This window comes from Actinia tenebrosa, unplaced genomic scaffold (assembly GCF_029948245.1).
Source record: "Actinia tenebrosa isolate PJP-AT-01 unplaced genomic scaffold, QUT_ActTen_1.0 PGA_scaffold0__85_contigs__length_37466705, whole genome shotgun sequence".
NCBI classification, from domain to species: Eukaryota; Metazoa; Cnidaria; class Anthozoa; order Actiniaria; family Actiniidae; genus Actinia; species Actinia tenebrosa.
Genome location: NW_028292569.1, coordinates 17,273,995 through 17,294,229, shown reverse-complemented (window position 1 = coordinate 17,294,229; position 20,235 = coordinate 17,273,995). Strand labels below are relative to the sequence as shown.

At 35.7% G+C, this 20,235-nt stretch overlaps 1 protein-coding gene and 1 long non-coding RNA gene across 4 annotated transcripts in view; one reads left to right on the top strand and one right to left on the bottom strand.

Moving 5' to 3' along the window:
* LOC116298487 (uncharacterized) overlaps positions 1-20,235 on the top strand; it is a 39,710-nt gene that overhangs the window by 2,750 nt on the left and 16,725 nt on the right. Inside the window, exons 1-15 of one of the 2 annotated variants that reach the window (XM_089033787.1) lie at positions 3,651-3,867; positions 8,061-8,156; positions 8,684-8,782; positions 9,386-9,484; positions 10,073-10,171; positions 11,162-11,242; positions 11,995-12,093; positions 12,682-12,780; positions 13,013-13,114; positions 14,203-14,301; positions 14,518-14,616; positions 15,113-15,211; positions 15,834-15,932; positions 16,416-16,514; positions 19,167-19,265. In XM_089033787.1, coding sequence (XP_088889913.1) covers positions 3,835-3,867; positions 8,061-8,156; positions 8,684-8,782; positions 9,386-9,484; positions 10,073-10,171; positions 11,162-11,242; positions 11,995-12,093; positions 12,682-12,780; positions 13,013-13,114; positions 14,203-14,301; positions 14,518-14,616; positions 15,113-15,211; positions 15,834-15,932; positions 16,416-16,514; positions 19,167-19,265 — 1,401 coding nt within the window. In that variant the 5' untranslated portion in view covers positions 3,651-3,834. Of the gene's footprint in view, positions 1-3,650; positions 3,868-8,060; positions 8,157-8,683; positions 8,783-9,385; positions 9,485-10,072; positions 10,172-11,161; positions 11,243-11,994; positions 12,094-12,681; positions 12,781-13,012; positions 13,115-14,202; positions 14,302-14,517; positions 14,617-15,112; positions 15,212-15,833; positions 15,933-16,415; positions 16,515-19,166; positions 19,266-20,235 lie in introns of those variants that run through there. The other variant, XM_089033792.1, reaches the window with a different exon arrangement.
* Positions 7,215-18,048, bottom strand: LOC148913619 (uncharacterized). 2 transcript variants are annotated; one of them, XR_016120406.1, is made up of 8 exons: positions 17,927-18,048; positions 14,178-14,262; positions 12,655-12,767; positions 11,145-11,306; positions 10,086-10,166; positions 9,375-9,464; positions 8,024-8,231; positions 7,215-7,754 (listed from the first exon to the last, which is right to left on the bottom strand). It is a non-coding gene; the product is annotated as an uncharacterized LOC148913619 (long non-coding RNA). The 2 variants fall into 2 exon arrangements; XR_016120407.1 differs by lacking the exon at positions 10,086-10,166 and having other exon boundaries at positions 7,215-8,231.

Genomic DNA, 20,235 nt, shown 5'->3' with positions numbered 1-20,235 from the left:
TTCATCGACCCTGAACTGGAGTAACAGCTGCACCTTGGGTAGTTTCCTAAACTGATTCGCACAGTTCGCTTCAATCGAATCGAGACGAACGGTGAACTTGCAATGATAGAGACCTTTTCTTAATTGCAATTCGGTGCAAAGGCAGGCGTCTTTGTAGAGGACTATTGCCACAGGGGAATATGCAGACCTTCCCTTATTCAATCCCACTTCCTAAACTTTTTTTTCTGTGCGTGCATGACACATAGTGATAATCCGTAGGAACTAAAAGCATTTTCGGGCAAGTGTGCGGTCTTTGCGGTTCTTCGTGTCACGTTTTATCCATTCATATAATTACTCAAAAATAGCCTGGGAGTCAGTTATTTGAAGATTTTACGCGGAGTTAGGTTACAATAACATCTGGCTCCTGCTTGTAACTTAACTCTTGTCTCTAGCTTAATTCTGTGATTCCATAACGTACTCAAATTTTATCGATGTCCTCAAGAGACCATATATGCAGGATTCTTTTGATGCCCTCAAAAAACGTGTTGACTAATCGAAGTCAGGGCACGGATAACTACCTCAAAGATCGAATTGGAATTTAGCTCGTTAGGTTTGGTGAGGGAGACAAACAGGAAAACTCAAATAAACCCACGAATCATGGAGATACCAAAAAAAAAAAAAAAAAACTCGTCTAAGGCGTGATGCAATGAAGGAAATTCATCACGTTGATATTCGATTAGAATTACAATACATCGTTGCCATGCATACAGTTTACTTGTAAATGGTATCGAACTTTGTAACTAAGCAACACACGGCTGTATTATCATCTAGTTCCTTTTCTTTCCTAGTTTCTTTCTTTCTAGTTTCATTCATTCTTCCTTTCTTCCTTCTTTTCTTTCTCCATCCTTCCTTCTGTACGCGAATTCGTGTGCACCCTTTTTCTGTTCATCACTTCCAATATTCATTCGTCTACTTAATTTTCAATTCATTTTCTCTCGAAGACCCAACCTTTGATTGTAAATTTTACTTACGTTATAACCTTGACAGATGGATAATTATAAACCCATATATAGTTTTATTAATAGAACGGTTAAATTTTAGTTCTGAATTTCCCATCATGAGTATGATTAACCTCTGACCTATTTTCGCAGCGGAAGTAGGGACGTCATGCAAGGAAATTTTTAATAATATTTTAAAACTCGTTACAAATTACGGTACTATTACGGTAGCGCGCGTGCGTGGTGAACACACTGTCCTGTCGTCATCATTTACCATATTGTGTTCAATATCCTGTTTATTTGAGTGAAGTGTGAGAAGGGAGGGGGGAGGGGATTCTACCTTTATTCCTTTTCTACCACATAACGTGACAGTCATTATTTATCAATTACTACGGGGGGTGGGGGTCGAAAATTTATTGTTGCAACATCATACAGATAACTGATCTCCCCCTAGACGCACTGTATTTCTTTATGATCCCCCCTTATATTAGTGCTTGCTACTGAGTGATCCCCCTTTGATACCTGTCAATATTTACCTGATATTCCCTCTAGTTGTCTAAAAAGCATGAGAGATCTCCTCCCCCCCTCCCAAATCCAAATCCAGGCGATAAATAAAAATGACCGATCCCTAATCTTGAAAAGCCCACGGACGGCTTGACCCTCCTTTTGATATTGTATTCTGAATGAAAATAAAAAGAGAGCTGGTTTTTGAGTGGATAAAGTCATGTAATCATCAACGCAACTCTTAAGGGGCTTACCCTCAACCCGGCATTTAACAAGGAAATACACGTTTTCATATCTTAACTGATTGCTTAAAGATATACAGCCATTCTCAACTCTCTAATTAACTAAGATAAGAGAAAATTAGTTTAGAAACTTCCTCTGGCAGTTTCACAAATGATCTAATGTAACAAAGCTGAAGTAGTCTGAAAACGCTATTTTTTATTAATTTTTTGCATCGGGTTAGCTAGTTCGCACGTTTTTGTTTGCGTTACTGCAAAAATATATATTTTGTTTATACAAATCAACTTTCAGGCTCATTCTATATTCTCGATATTAATTAGCATTTACGTAACCCTATCTTTCCTCCATTGCTTTCAAAATTGGATGTTTGCGTGATGGCTTCATTGGACTCTTCCTACCATAATGCTCCGTGAATTTTCTTTCTTATTCCCCCATGAGAATAGTAAGACAATTAGTGCTAATTAACTGAACAAAAGAAAGTGTGCAAGGGAGTCTGGTAGTAGAGGTTAATGACACATTTTATTCCCGAGGGGGATAGGATAGTCCATCCAGGGAACGTCTGGATCATGGATCAACGTAATTGTATAAGTCCTTGTCAGTTCACCTATTATATACAGTTAGTATAATCCTATTAGAGTCAATTAGTGAATACAGTTTCAATCAATTCATTAAGTAGACGTTTTGAGTTTTCCAGAAAAGAGAATATGTTAAGCAATTTTTCTTATCATTCTAATTTAACAGGATTAAAATCCTATATATTTACGAGTAAGCAATGAAGAAGAAAAAACATTCCCGCTTTGTTTAAATTGCTTGTCTTATTAACCAATGTGTTTCTTTCCATTTATTATTGTATATACAGTACGAATATATATTTGTAGCAGTTTTTGCATTCTCGATCTCTCCCAAGTAATTATAGATTATTTCATTATTCAAGTGTACACTCTATTTTTCAAGCACTACCTTCCGTTGGTACAAAATAATTTTCCTTGAAATGATAAATTAAGAAATCTCTTGTTTTTAGATTAAGAAATTTCTTATTTTTAACTCCGATAAAGATTAATAGTCATAAGTAAAGATGTTAAATAAAGTAGGTCAAACGAAGTGTAAGCCAGCTAAAAAAAATAACAAAATTGAAATATTGAAATGATCTATATTAAATAATCAAAAATTCTTAAGTGATTAGATATTGATTATATGTAGAAAAATTTGCATTTAGCATTATCAGCTTTCAATAAAACGAGACAATATATTTGATATTGTGGAGGTAAGTTGATTGAAGGAGTGATTGTTTTAGAAAAGTTTGTGATCATTAAAGGTCAGGACTTGCCTCGTTATTTTAACATATTTTCCATTAACAACCCTTCATTTTTGACACTGCAAACGCTACTAAAGTAAATTATTTAAGTATGAATTCCTTATGTCACGCTTGGCATGCCCAATGCAGACTATGCTTGTCTGTGCATTGTAAGCGTGTCCGTTGTTTGTTTCACAACACGTGGCACGCTGCTCGGAAACTTCGAGTAACCATTTCGAAGTCATGCACTAAAATGGCTTCCTTGCTCTTCATATTCCTCCCACCTCTAGAGCATAATACGTAGATATCTAAGGAAACCGTCAAAATAGTTTTGTACTTGATATACCACACGCTAGATCGTAAACAAAGGAACATAAAACCAGACTGCAAAATAACACCAGCACACGCGGGCTTCCAGCCAAACAAAGATCTCTCGTACAAAAGAAATGATAGTAATAGCCCTGTGGATTGTATCATAAGAGTATTTGGCGGTCATAATCCACTTTGAGGCGATAACTATTCAGTCGAACCCACTTTTCTTTACCGTTTAGTGTTATGAATATAGCGGGCCGTAAAGAAATATGAATTTATTCATTTCTGGCAGCTTCGTTGTTTTGGTGCCGCAGCGCGCATGCGTGCTACCTCGCCCTTTTCTGTACACTCAAAGACCTTGAGGCCGAGAAAAGAGGCTCAGAAAACCACCTCAAAACGCTACGATTTTGCTTGAAGTCCGACTTGGAATGCTTTAGGACTGCTCTGATCTTACAGTAGAGTTGATATCACGTCTTCAAGACTCTTTCCACCTACGGAAAACGCAAAATGAAGGGTAGAGAATCGAGTGGATTAAATCAGGTTGGTCTGTTTGTCAGCTCAGACTGCAATCTTTTTGCTACCAAATTGTTCACTGTTTACCAAAATTCTGGGAGCTGTAACTCCATATATTTGCTCTTGAAAGCACCTTTAATGTCTCAAAAACTTCGCTGTAAGATTTGAGTATTCATATAGACAAAAGAAGCCATATATTCAATGCGAATCTCAGCGAACAGTGGCAGCGTTCTAAAATGAGAGTTGGATGCATTTTGTGACTTCTAGTTTTGTGGGCGACACGACGAGACAGCTCGTCACGTCAACATTTCCTATAAACTTCCACATCCTTGCAGAGGAATATAACTACCTTTAAATGCATGCTGGTGATTTTTTATTTAAGGTTCAGCAACTCGGCTTTAGATCTGTTTAATTCTTCCGGTTGTTGTTATCTTTTCGACTTTTGAAAGGTGTTTGAAAAAGGTCCTCGCACACGACTCGTGGTTTTGAGAAAAAATATGTAACTAAAAAGTTTTGGAAAATCCAACCTCGTTAATCCCAAAAACATCAACCATAGCAGTGTTTGGCTTTTTTATTCATCTCCTGTGAATACGAGAACAATTGCGATTAAAGTCTACATGTAATTTATAGGTTTATTATCAGTATTAATGGCGGTTTATTAGAATCTGTTTTTATGCAAAATACCTGTTTAGATTTGAAGCTCTCGCCAGCTGAGAAAAACCTCAACTTTCCCGAGGTCAGCGTGGTTTTGTCTTACTTTAGGAAGGTCGTATTCACTTATTTTTAATTCTTCTTAAATTAGAAATCTTTAAAGCAGGTTTATCGTGGAAGGTCTGATCTATCATGTAGCATGCTAGCTTTTTTGCTGTGGGGGCGTGCGACTCAATATTTTTACCACACCTTTGATTCCAGGTTGTCCTTCGGCAAACCCTCTCTTAACCTCTCTAGATCTTCTTTTTTCAAGTAGATCTAACATCCTAAAAGATTGGAGCACCAGCCACAAAATTGATAGTTTAAAATTCCGCCGACTTAACTTGGAGTTTGTTTGTCTAATTCAATTCCTGGACGCATTATAAATTTTAATTTTGAATAAGATTAATCTTGAGGATTTGTTTGTATGGAGATAGTACTGCACTGTGCTTTAGGAAAATATATATAAATATAGCGTACGCGAAAGGTAATAACGTATTTTAATAACGTTATATTGTTAAGCTTTTTAGAATTATAGATATTTCAATATTTCAATGCACGTCTCAATAGGCCCTTTGACATGCCTGAATCATATCTACAATTATGCTTGCGTGATCTTACAATGTACTTTATAGCAATTTAAACGTTGATTATTGGATCTTAACGTTTCAAAGTTGATGCAATTCTTAATTCTCACACATGCAGAGATCAGATGAATTATTGAATAAAAGCTAGCAGTTAGGATTCCGAAATTCATTTTAGAATCAAGACACACGTCATGCATGCAATTAATGGATATTCTTCTTATTTTATTCTAATGATTCCTGTTTCCAGTTCATGAAAGGATTACTTCCTACTGATTTGTTTATTGTTTATTCTTATGTCACATATCCTATCATGATCACTACGCATCCTTCTCAATTTTCATCCATTTGTTATTGTATATAATATTGAAAACATTACCCATAGAACAGGTGTACTACAATAGGATTTGGAATTCCATTTTTTGAGCCAACTGACTTTTAATTCTATAATTCCATATATTATCAGTTTTAAGACCAAGAATAAATAAAATTGAGATAATCAGTGTTGCAAGCATAAAAATGCAAATTTTCTTTTACCACGGTTTTCTATTATGCATGCTAATCATGATTCTCATTTTTGCATTAAACATTTTGCTCTTAGTTTGCAGCCAAATTATCATAACAACCAGACAGCTTTCAAAATTATTTTGGATGCAAGACCATCAAAAATGGAATAGAAAAATAATTTCTATTTTTTAATCTTTCGCAAGCTTATTTTCGGAATGATTTTTAAAATATTCAATGTAAAATTACAAATGAAATGTGTGTAGATTTGGTAAAAACATGACGTTTTGGCTAGTGATAGCCCTTATCATAATCTTACTTTTAATAAATTATAATGTCTAAGCGTGAAAGCCTTGAAGATTTTTAAAAAAGCTTTGAAGGAAAACTCTTTTCAATTTTTTTTTTTAATGTGCAGGGATTATGATGTAGTTCTATGCAAAGTCACCCATTCATTCCCCTCCATATTATCAACACATACTACATTATTATTCTGTTTATAAGGCATATCGTCTGGCACACTGCCTGCTGTATAATGACGCATGATAACCATATGGTATTCATTTAATATTGGATACCGTTTTGTAATGAAAACACTGATGGCTCAAATTGTTTTAATATGCAACAATATATAGAATCATTGTATTTTAATTCAATTCAGACATATAGTGTAGACAGGATAGGTATTAATGTTTTGTCTATACATTTTTTACTGATTGTTAAGTACCCAAACCTAAATATAGTATTTTTTTGAAAGGAATTCACATGCATTTGCCTTCTTTTTAAATATTTAATAATATGGCTGAAGCTCTTTATAACAAACTTCTGTCCCACAATCAATTAAATGAATTCAAAATCAGACATTTGATTGTATTATGTGATTGAATGAAGTCGAATGCACAAAAAAATTAGTGCCAGTCAAAAACAATAAAACTTTGAACAGTTTACAATAGTTTGAGATAAGCTACAGAACGTTGTTATGAAAAGTAAATAATCCATGTCATAGAAACTTAATTATTAATTATTTTACTGAGTACGCAAACGAGAAAGCCTGTTGAGTGTTAAGTAATTGACCAATATTAGTGCTGATTCTGTTTCTTATAATTGTATCAAAAGCATTTCCTACTATACCAGTTGTGATATTACTATGCAAAACATGTATATCTTTAAATCAAATAGTTCCTTGTTGGTTGTTGTTACATTCATGATAATTTGTCTTACCAACCATAGATTTAATACATATGTTCGGAGCTTTCGGCCTACTCCATCATCCTCAGGGAAGTGAAAAACGTTACATATTGACAAAGAAAAACGCGATCAAACCATGGTATATGTATATCTTTTGACATATTTGATTTTTTGTCCTTGGTTGAGTAAACAAGACTTGTGACATTGTCTAGACTGGTGGTGCAGAATAAGATAAGAAAGCAAAACAAATGTCTGTGCCTCTGAAAATGCTTTAATTTAGAGAAGGTCATATTAATATAATAATTGTGTCAGTTGTCAAGTGTCAGTTGATTTCTTTATGCAATGTATAGGAACAATTAATATTAATATAGAAATTATAGAACATTTCAATATATTATGCCAACTACTATCTGTGAGCTACTTGCTCAAATTTGGTTTTATTTTTCTTCTGTCAATCAAAATGAACCAGCCGATAACTTTGGCACTTTTGGCTAGCGGCAGTAAAAAAATGAATTCCGACATGCCTTCCAACCACTGCCACAGGGTTTTCATATTGAAAATTTACAGTAATAATGTTGATTCGATAATCAAATACTTTTGTTTTTGGAAGCCATACATTTAATGCTAATGAGTCAATACAATAAAGAAGGTACTCTTACTGCTGACAACCATGATATCTGCTGATGCTACAATAAACATAAGTTAAGCGGACTAGACCTAGTGGAGACAAAATTCCTTTGCCTATCAGATCAGATTGATCTTTGCATGTCAGGTCAATCTTCCTTCATGACAAGGATATAAATGTAAACTTATATTAAATTTTAATATTTTCTGTAAATTATACAACCTTTACAAGTCTATCAGGCCTTATATTTAAGATATGATAGGGCATTCTAGATATCCAGGGTTCAATATAGCTTGACTCCACTGTAGATTGATTCCTTTGAAGAACTGGACAAAAAAAGTCAAATCGGATTTTGGTTTTATATATGGGCTAAAGGAAATGCCTTTGAATTTGCCATTAGTTTAAAGGAAGACAGACTCTGACCTGGCAGTGTATAGGATTGTTACATGTAACATTAAAATATGAGTTAGGGGAGCTTTTTAGCTTAATCCCTAAATTCTCTTCCAAAATCTAATCCCATAAATAGCAAGGTCATTTATTATACAAGTCTCTTATGAACAAAAGCATACATTCTATAGGCAAAGTGACATTTTACCTTTCGTCTAACTTGCTTTGTTCTTGTTTTCTTGTAGATTGATGTTGCCTTCCTGAGGGCTGCCAGGGCAGGAAACATTGACAAGGTTGTCAATTTTCTTAACGATGGAGGAGACATCCACACTTGCAATGCTGTAAGTCTTGATAATAAATATGTTCAACTCTCTTTTTCACTTCTGCTTGTAAATGCTAGGTTCGGGAACAACATGCTGCAAAGACCACAAGGAAATAATTATATTTATTTTGATATTATATAGAACTAGAATTGGGAATTACAGTACCATGTATTTGAGAATTCAGTATCAAATTCCTCATATTTTTTCATTCCTTTCCACCCTATTATTTACTATGATGCCAATGATGATGTTGATGATGATGATGATGCTGGTAATGGCAATGGTGGTGATGGTGATTATGATGGTGATGATCTGATGATCAAGATCATGAGGATCAAGATAAACATGATCATGAAGAAGAAGATGATGACAACGATTGATAATGAAGATGGTGGTGAGGCTGATAATGATGATGGTGATGGTGATGATGATGGAGATGACGATGAGAATGTTGATGATGATGAGAATTATAATAATAATGATGATGATGGCAATGATGATTAAGAAGGGTTATATGGGTAACAGCCATTGTCCTTTTTTTACAGAATGGACTCAATGCATTGCACTTGTCTGCAAAAGAAGGTCATTTGGAGGTGATGGCAGAACTGATCAATAGAGGAGCTCATGTCAATGCAACAACAAAGGTTTGTAAACTAAATCAATTTAACTGTACCTCCATCAGAAATAATATTAGGATGTAAGAGGAATGATAATTTAATGGAAAAAGCAACAGGACTGAATGGATTAGACCTTTCATGACATTTCCCAGAAATGGCTCAGTTAATCAAGCATTTTCCTGTTGCATAAGAGGGTATCCTGTGTTCCTCACCCAGATCAATATGTACTTGTAGGGTCTAAAATGATTTGGGAGAAGGTGCTGCCAAGCTGTGAATACATCATTTTATAAATGGTTGGACCTCCTTGAGGCTCAGCTGACCATGTCAGTAATAGAATTGCAACTCCTATTTTTGCATTCAAATAAAGTTTAGAAGAATTAGTATCTAACCTTTGATTGAAATATTGAAATTTCCAACAGCTTTTGCTAACCTAGAACTAGTGCCAATATTTCCATTCTTGATTTTGAAAGTATTCATTGATTGCAACTAGGCTAGATCTATGCATGAAGATGAGACCAGTCACTGTGACTGGTCGAGAGGAACACCCAAGAGATGTTTGCCCATTTTCTTGCTATTATTTTTACCCCTGGATTATATTCATGTAACTATCTCTACTTACTTGTCATCCAGAAAGGAAACACTGCCCTGCATATTGGAGCTTTGGCTGGTCAAAGAGGAGCGGTGGAGGTCTTGTTGGAGAATAATGCTTCTGTTAATGCCAAGGCACAGGTAAGTGAGAGTTTGATATTAAATGAATTGGTAAATAACAAATTATGGATTCAGCAGGGTTTTCAATAGAAGCCGGCAACCGGCAGATTCTGCCGTCTACTCTTGCTAATTTGGCCACGTATTAGCCACTTCCCAATGTAATTGTAAATTTTAAATAAAGTTTGTTAAAATAAATTTTAACCCAATCTTTGCTGCTGTACTACGAAAACTGCAACACAATCAAAACTACGATGATCGTTGTTCGCCATCTTGAATTTTTGTGAGAAGAGTGAGACTGGTGACAAGTATGCCTTGATTACATGCTCCAGTGATTTCCGGTTTACCGCCTATTTTAATTTCATAACCGCATACCAAAAATTTTATTGACAACCCTGATTCAGTAGGCCATTTTGAAATGTTAACATTACCAAGTGCAACATAGCAAGGCTCCATGCAAAGATATGCTGGGCAGAGCATTATTAATCATGTTTATAAGGAAAAGGAGAATGTGAATAAAAAATTTCGATAGCAAGAGTTTATTAGGATCTCATGTAACAAGGAGTTTATCAGGATCTTAGTACTTATCCTCAACTCTATTTGTGTTTATAGAATGGATTCACACCTCTGTATATGGCAGCTCAAGAAGGTCATTCAGATGTTGTTAAAGTGCTTCTTAATCATGGAGGAGAACAGCAAGTCACAACTGAAGTAAGAGGTTCAAGTATTATTACAGACCTTTTTACCTTGGGCATAATGTTTCCCATTTCAGACCATGTGTCATTCCCTAGAGTATCATTTCTTTGTTTAATGGTCACATATGAATATGGATACATCTCAAACAAAGAATTGGATTCTCAAAAGAATGACACACGATCTGAAAAAGGAAAACATTATTCTCCAGGTAAAAAGGTTTATTATTTAACACATTTTTCCTGTAGGACTTGAAAAGTACTCACTGACAATTACAATATAGGTTTGACAAGTGTTTGTTAAACATATTCAATAGCATGAGATTCATCTTCCAAAAACTCTATTATGATGGAAAAGTTCCTAAATTTAAATCAACCAATATTTTGCTTCTTCTTAGTGTCCTTTTTATAACTGCAACATTATTGTGTACTCAACTATTCTAAGTGGCTACATCATTAAGAGTGCACAAGTGCTGGCACTTGTTTTTGTTTCCTTTATCATCAAACTAGACTAGACTTTCAAGTGGCTTGGATAAGCACTTTAAATGGTAATCCCATCTCTCCATCCTTCATTACTAACCAATATCACAGGGATGTAATTAAGAACCCCTGAGGACATAAAAAACCCTGGCAATAAACACCCTCAGGGTCTACACCTCATACTAACCATCTCTCATTTTAAATTACATTCACAACTCATTGTAAAGCGCCTCATTGGTATTGAAAGGGTGATATACAATTCATAAATCATTATTAAACTAGAAGAAACTCGATTACGTATTGCCCAAACCTCAATCGAAACCCTTTACCAGGCTGCCTCTGCCCTATTTCCTTGGCTTTGCCAAACAATGGACTTGTCAGTTCTTATTATATTTATAAAGCTGGGAGGATTTACTGATTATAAATATTTTGGCTAATAACACAACATTTGGAAGTGCATCGGTCTCAGTACATCAATTGGCATAACATCTAGAATATTTATTGGTACTTACCATCATTTTCTTGACAGGATGGCTTTACTCCTATTGATGTGGCGGTACAACAGGGTCATGATAAAGTAGTAGCCTTGCTTCTGCGCCATGGTGCTAGGGTATGAACCATTTGCCATGTACAATATAAGTATCAAGTCTCAGACAACTACAGGCATTATAAACCTTTAAAAAAAATAATAAAAGAAACCAGTTGTGCTTGTTTTTGATTTGCATATAAAGCTTTATCCTATAGATGTTAGTGTTAAAGTTGGAGTCGAGAAAGCTCACTCCATATGGTATGATCAATTCCATATTAGGATTGCGGAAAAGCGGCAAACAAAAAGGCTGTTGATTTATAACGAATTATGAAGAAGAAAAGAAATGAATTAAAGAAAAGTAAAAAAGAAAAATTTTGGAAAATTGAGGAAGGATACGGGGACAATGCTAACTTGTGGGTCTGCCTCGCAGACAACAGACACAGGGAAATACAACACTCAATGTTTGATATGTTATTTGATGCTTGAGTAGGTTTGTTATTTGAACAGGTGATTGCTCTTCAAGTGCCATGTCAAAGAGATTGTATGTTTTGGTTTTAAACTTTAGTTTCAAAATAATGTCCAAATACCCTATAGAATGGCACTGGTCAACCATGTACTCAAATTGACATGTCCTATGATTCTTTTAATTATAAAAATACTCTCTGTGAAAGACATTACACTATGAAATCCTAGTTTTCTTTGAAGATCTGTTTACTAATTCCCTTGAGTGCAAAAGGTACCCTAAGTTAGACCTTCTATCTATTGTTCCCACTTGATTGTCATAGTACACCCATTCTGTGAATAACTCTTTTTTGTTGTTGTTAAATGAGCAGAAAGGTTACCACTCACTTCACAATGCAGCCAGGAAGGACTTTGCTAAAGCTGCTAAACTTCTGTTACAAAAAGGCCATTCACCTGACGTAGAAGCACCTGTAAGTCACTAATGGATATTTTGCCATTGGCTTTACATTGCTCTAGTTCTTATATGACTTATATGATGACTCGCAAAAACAATATGGAGGGGTCAAGTTCTCATGTTTTACCTAGCGCCTAACTGTGCCAAACCCAACTTATTTTCTTACTAGTTAGCCAATCAGACAGCAAGAATTTGTGCATTTGCACATGAACTCACTCGGGTTGACCACCAAATATTTAAAATTCTTTCCTACTCTTTGCAACAAAAATCTTAAATAAATGCCTAGGACACTAGGCACTTTCTAAAATAGTCTTTTATTTGATGGAAACATTTGGCAGGAAAGGATTCAAGGGCACTGGTACAAAAAATAAGTTGGGTGGGCGGCCAAGATTAGGCACACTGTGCTATACTGGTAATCCAACAATACATTCTCATTGGCTACAACTCATTTCAGGGAGTTGTACTTGTTAATACTACAAAAATCACTTCTGAAAAGAGCAATTTCTCTAGTCCCCTTGCTCCCCGGTCCCTGCATTTGAGTTGCAGATGTAATTATTTAAATAATAGGTTTTCTTACTTTTGATATCATTTCAATTTACTGCAGAATGGCTTCACTCCTCTGCATATTGCTGCCAAATATGGCAATGCAAATGTTGCCAATGTCTTGATCCAAAACGGGGCTTCCATCGACTACAAAACAAAGGTACAGTCTGATTTTGAATAGACCTTAGACATGATCTGCATTTGGGAGTTTGTGGTTTCCGTCTGACAAGTTTACAGCAGACTAGGTTGGATGTGGATGTTAAGGAGCATGAGTCACTCTATGAGGAAATGGGATCAACTGGACACAGCTAGGGATTTTGTCATCAGACCTGGCTGGGCTTCCTGAGTTTCCTTTTATGAACAGGGCTAACCACCATGTTTTTGTCTTATAGAATTACATCATTGCACCACTACATGTTGCTGCCAAGTATGGGCATTTGAATATTGTTCAGATTCTGGTGGAGAAGGGTGCTAAAGTCGACATCCCAAACAAAGTAAGAAAGATTGAGGCACTTTATGTATTAGCCAGGGTCATGCATTGTGGAGAATATGGCCACGTGCAGATACATGACCATGTGGAGATACAGATTTTATCTTTGAGTGTTGGAAACCGAGTGTTGAAGAAGTCACATCTTATGAGTGAGCGCAGTGAATGACTAAGACACCTTCAACAAGTGAAGATGTGTTTCTGTTTCTCCAAGTGGGCATGTTAGATTCTGTCTAATAAATTTATTATATGATTATCAATGAAATACAATTTTAGTGGATGTTTAATATTTCATGCAAATCCTAAAATGTTTTTACCAGGGTGTTATCTTCACATGTGAAAATATCACTTTTAATTAATAGAGGAAAATAGAAGAAATAGAGGTTATTACATGGGCTCGCAGAGATACGAAATTTATCTTCGAGTGTTGAAAAGATCTTGAAAAGAGATTTTCAACACGAGAAGATAAATTTCGTATCTCCAAGTGCCTATGTATTATTCTGTTTATTATATATTTATCCATAAAATCAACTTAATAAGTTTTTTATTATTATAAAAAGTTTTTATTTATAAACCAATAGCTTAAATACACATGATAACGATATTTTCACATGTGCATGTTATTTTCTCATCTGAAAATATCAGTTTTTCGAAAAGGAGAAATAGAGGATATTACATGGGCGCGCGGAGATAAGAAATTTATCTTCGAGTGTTGAAAAGATCTCTCATGAGTGAGCACAGCGAATGAGTGAGAGATTTTCAACACGAGAAGATAAATTGCGTATCTCCATGCGCCCATGTAATATTCTGTTTATTATATAATTATCAATGAAGTATGTTTTGGCTTTTTCAGGCAATTCTTTCCGTGTATTTTTGAATAGCCATGGCAATGGTGTTATTTTCACACGTGAAAATAACATGTTATTTTCACGTGTGAAGATAACAATTTTTCGAAATAGAGAAAAATAGATATTTCAATGGTAATTATATAATAAATATAGGTATCTTATGGATAATTATATGATAAAATGCATATTTCATTTAATATATTTTCCTTCATGTATACTAACCTTGCTTATTTCAACTGTTCTTCAGGATAGCTTGACGCCCATGCATTGTGCTGCCAGGGATGGACATGAAAAGGTTGTTGAGTACCTGATACAGAAAGGAGCATCACTTACTTCAAGAACCAAGGTTTGTCAACCTTTCCAACTACTTTCTTAGGAATTTAAATTTTGTTTAGAAACCTGTTTATTGAGAGAAGGCTTAGAGTCCAAAACGAGTAGCATAGAACAAAAAAGCAACATCTTGCAAAAGGATTTTTTTATCTTAGCTTATACAAATGATAGATAGCTCCTAGGCCTGTTTATATACTTGGTATTGTTTTAACACCGTATATGTTATTTCCAGCACGGGTTGACACCTCTTCATATGTCATGTCAAGGCAGTCATGTCAAAACATCCAACATTTTGATTGACAACAAGGCTCCTGTCAATGCTGTTGCTACTGTAAGTTATATGGATATATCTGTAATTTCATTTATTAAATTTAAACTTAAAATTTGAATTGTCATTAAAGGGGGGAGGGGGTGGGGTTGGGGGGGGAGGGGGGTTGGTGGAGAATGCGTGTACAAAACATTTGAATTTGAAAAGTGAAAGATTGTCTTAAATAATTATATATATACATTGTCAAGGGTCGAATAGTTAGGCGATTTTCGACCACAGTGTTTAATGGTGAACCATAATGGAACCTAGGAAAGAGGGTTCCGTAAATTTCTGATTGCAGCGTTAGGTTATGAGAAGGTCGTGCGCTGACTAGTGAATGACTAGCCTCTCATACATGTGAAATGCTTTTATGTTTCCACTTAGACAAGAGGCTAGTTAGGTGCTAGTTGATGCAGAACAAGAAACAATTTAGTGTATACAGACGTACAGTTAATAATTATATGAGAGCACTAATATCTAGGGTGATGGGTATAATATCAATGTCATTCTCTCTTAATAGAATGGACTAACTCCTTTGCATATTGCTGCTCATTATGGTCATGTTGAGATTGCTGAGCTTCTGTTGGAGAAAGGTGCTGATACTGATGCAAGAGCAAGAGTAAGTATGCCAACGTTTAAATCTTGAACGACTGTCGCTGTATTTGTCCTACTATTGACGAAACAGCAATAACAGCTGCTTGAAAAGATGCAGCCTTAGCATTGACAACATCGACAATGTGAACAAAAGCAACAACATCAACAATCAGCATTGAAAACAACAATAATAGAAACGAGAACTTCAGCAACAGCAGTAGAGACTTTATGAGTTTATTCGAACAGTGGTTTCCAAGGCAAACAGGCACCAAGACCGATCTCGAGCCATGAGCGGAAACTATAATGATGATGATAATGACAACAACAACAGCATCAGCAACAACATAGACAACAACGACAATATAACAACAACAGCAACAACGACAGCAGCAACATCAACAGAATTTTCTTGTTACAAAATTAGCTGCTTTTTTAAGTGTAAGCAAAGCAGGCAAAATAACTGCTAGGACGTTTGCCTCAGTAAAATTAATTATGGATTCTAAAGTCTAACATTTTGGGCGAAAATTGCATCCGATTGAGAACGACTTGGACCGCCCCCATTCAATTCTCAAGAATTTTAATTGCGTATAAGATAGCGATATATTATATAATGTTGAAGAAAATTAATAAATGCATTTGTTCGACAGAATGGCTTTACTCCACTGCATGTTGCATGTAAGAAGAACCGTGAGGCAGTCATTCAGCTGCTTCTCAAGTACAATGCAAATGTACACTCTGCCAACGAGGTACTGAAAACCTATATTTCATTTATTTAACACTGCTTTTGTTTTGCACCAAGTCAGTAATAGAGCTGAGTTTCCGTTTGGATGGACATCTATGACAAAATTGTAGCTATGTATCTTACATTAGCGTTGTTTTTGGATAAATTACTGGATGGAAAACCATATGTCGTAGCGTGTACGACGTGCTGTGAGTCAGTACTGCAAGTTTCTCATTCACACGATAACTACTCTTAAGGCGCGACTACAAGGAGCAATTTTCTCTGCAACTTGTCTTGCAATGACGTTGCGACACAAGTTGCAAGAGTGTTTATACAGTGCAATGGAAAAATTCTACTTCTACTTTCGTAACTGTTGGTTACACTCTGCAATGAAACTTGTGTCGTTACGCCGTTGCGAGACAAGTTGCAGAGAAAATTAGTCCGTGTAATCGTGCCTTTATGAAAGCCGTGTATTTTTCAACTGTTCTCTTGTGCTGCCATCTAATAGGGAGGCCAGACGCCGATGCACGTGGCTACTTACTATGGAAATGTTACTCTCGTCCTAATCCTCCTTCAACATGGTGGATCACCTGATATCACTAATGTCGTAAGTACCCTTACTAAATGACTCGACATTTTACTACGAATAAAACCTCAATAAAACTTCAACTCCGAATAAAACCTGAAGGGTCGTGCAACTGTTAGACATCGCAACTTTCTAAATCTACCTTAGATTCGTTGCCAAAATTTATAAAATCCCGCGGGAATTTTTTTATAAACCATTATATTATGATAGTCGTATAACATCCAGCAGGAATGGCAAGACCGATCGAACTGGGTTCCCAAACTTCACCTACAAAACCGCCAGTTCGGCGGGCAGAGAAAATAGCGCATAGCATTTTTGGCATTGTTTCCGGCGCGCAATGCATTTGTAGTTGACTAGGATTCTTTATTGCTTGAGCAATAAAATTGTAATCGTATACTGCAACACAAATTCGAAAAAGTGAGGAATATTGTTTATATTTAGTATTTTCGACATATCGTAAAGAGAAAGGAAATGATATCACATGGAATGTGACTCTAGTGTGACGCTTGCAACTGACCTCCCAAGTTGACCGTTCTGACAGCTAAAACTAAACACAATGAGACGGATGCATTAAACCTTATCCCGCGGGATGCGGGTATAATCCCGTTTCCTTGCCGGAAGTACACAAGTTATACTCGGATCCCATGTTAGAAAAAAAGGTAATCCTAGAAGTATGACGTTTCGAATGAAATATTTACTACTACTTTTATTTGCTGGTTGGCGCACGTAATTAATGTTTCATCGGCGAAAAGCTCCTTTCATTGGAAGAGAGCCATCTACCTTTAATAGATTCAAACTGGAGCATTCTTGGTCTAGACCAGTATGAGTCACTCTGTTTGCTAGCCTGCAAGTAATCTGGGTGTGGTCTTGGATTCCTGGACTAAATCTTGTACGTATGTAGAAAGATTTTATTCATTTTTGTTTGATATCCTACCAGAATATTCTGGAAGGTTCTGGAAGGTATTTCACGGAAAATCCGTACAGTATACTGAAACCTTTGCTCAGCGTTAACAAACCACGTCGTAATTTATCCATGTTGCGTTGAAAATAATCTCTATAGGACTATACGTTCAAGAAAATGGCTGCCGAAAACTAAGATTTCTATTTTCACGACTTTATATAGAATTTACTGGAAAATTAAAATCGAAAATTCGAGCAAATCATGTCGTAAATAAATAATTATATAGTCGGATCATCTTTTACTAGATCTCATTTATTTTTTAAGTCCGAGCTGTCATTTCGATGTACTGTAGGTCTCAGAAGATAGCTAGGTATAAATGATTTCAACATTTTACCGAGATAAATATCTAAATAAACCGTATAAGCTGAATTAACTATCTGTGTAGGTATTTGAGGTTTGCCTGGCGAATAAAATAATAGTTTTTTTTCTTATGGTTGAAACATTTCACTAACCAGTTTTTGGTTATTCTTACCATTTCATGAAGTGTGAACCTTTGTCTTCAAGCTTTTCCATCGCTCCAAATCTCTCCGTTTCCTCACAGAATTTCCTGCGCTCAGTAGGAGCAATGATAAAGTGTGCCTGCTGAAAGCCATAGTTTCAGTATTTAGTCTAAAGGTGAAAGTTATTATGCATAATAGTCAGCTGGTTTCCTTAGTCCTGAATAGTAAATAGGAAATCGATACTCAACCACGTGTTGCAAGGTAAAGATGGCTCCAGCTCAAATCAACCCTCTTTACTGCGATGATTAGTCGAGACAGAAAACCAATAATTTAGCAGAAAGCTGGCATCACTGTCTTTATTAATACGCTTTTCATAAACACTCGAAAATCATTCAGAAAAAGAATAAGATTTTTACACAAAAGTCGTAAAAGATAAGTCTCTTTGAAGCTTTGAATCAATCAAAAGTAACCTGAAGAAATTGATAGAAAAAGGAAGCAATCGAAACAAGATATCGAGACTTTACAATTGTGTTAAAATGTTGGTTATGGGAAAGGGATGAATAACTAGAATATTGCGAGTAATGTTCTAGAAAAAGGCCCGAAAATTATAAAAACAAGCGAACAAAAGTTAATTGAACAAATTTTTAGACTTATTTTTCCTAAAGTCATATAATTCATACTTGTGACTTTGATATAGAAAATACGATAGGGAGATCAGAACCAATATTTGACTGAAATGTTACATACAATGGATACTGGTTATATTTATTGTGTATATCTTTTGTGGTTTGTGATACAGAATTTGATTTTACAATCGGGACACATGTGGGATATCGGAGCAACCACAGACACCCTCGCCCAAACCCATCCTCGGGAATCCAAGGGTAAAGTTCTGTCGCTCGTTACTCGAACGAGAAAGTAGCGACAGAACTTTACCGCTGGGTTCCCGAGGAGGGCTCAAAGCAATCAAACACCTTATTCTAAGGACGATTATTAAGTAGAAACAACTTCATTACATCGAACAGTTTGAAGCTGAGGACCGCACACGTCCCGAAACCCTGTCAAAAAATATAAAGGACTTTTCAACTCTAGCTTATTTTATTTATATTTTTCAAAAATAAGGAAAGCGAAGCAAGAGGGTTAGTTTTCGATTTCATTCCAAGCACTCTAGGTCATGACTCAGTATTTCGTGCATGGATCTAAGTTTATTTAGACTTGTTTCTTGATCTCATTTACTGATAAATTTGTTTTGCTTCTTGTTTTTGATTTTAGCGGGGAGAGACAGCACTTCACATCGCTTGCAGGAGAAAGCAAATCACCATTGTCAGACTACTGTTGAGGAATGGTGCTTCAGTTGATGCTAAAACACAGGTAAGTAATGAGATCAAAACAAACGTCTTCATATCATATTCATTCCATTAATGTATGCTTTAAGAGCCGATTTGTTTCTGACTTATATAAATATATTCAAAGTATTAACGATTAACATGCATCAGTAATTGTTTGGACAACCATTCGCCCCAAGCTGAGTTTGTGTCAGACTATAGGAAAATATCTACTCGTATGTTTTCAGTAATATCCATTACCTTTTATTCGCTTTCACCAAATAGCTTGGTCGTTGAGTGCAGTGTTAATAAAGTGTACTCGATATGTGATAAATAGATGAAGCAACAACAAAATATATAAGCTAAAACCTTAAGCAGTTGAGAAAAAAAATCGCATCGATAGTTATATTCAAAAAGGGCAGGTTGGAAGAAGGTGCATTTTTTACAGCGATTATGAAATTCGGGATGTAACCTCTGTCCCTCGGTTTTTATACGACACACCGATGTTTTTGCGGTTTGGTTCGTGACTCCACTTTCGAAAGGAATCATGGGTTATCACTGTTTATTTTATTTTATTTTATTTATTTATTTTTTGGTGGGTCACTTAATACTGAATAATCAAAATAACTTTAAGTGATATTGAAGTTGATTGGCTGATCTTGGATTTCTTTTGAAGGTCAAATTTCTTGGCTTCCACTCTTGATTATGGACCTTATTACTCGGGCTTTCAAAGAAATGCCCGAGGTATAAATTGGACTTAATTTGCGTTCTGTCACAAATCGCAGTTGCGTTCAAAGCCCATGCGCAAGTTCTATGCGCTTGCATAGTATGCGCCACCATAAGCACATGTTTCAAGCAATGGCGAAATTTTTCAAGGTTTCGTCAGAAGGATGACAATGTTCACGAAGTATTCTTTCGATTTTCTGCTATGAAGCCCGAGTTCACGCAGATATGCGTCTAGTTATAGATTTGCCTAGTCTTCCATAGCATGAGAAAGAATGCGTAAATTTTGATTT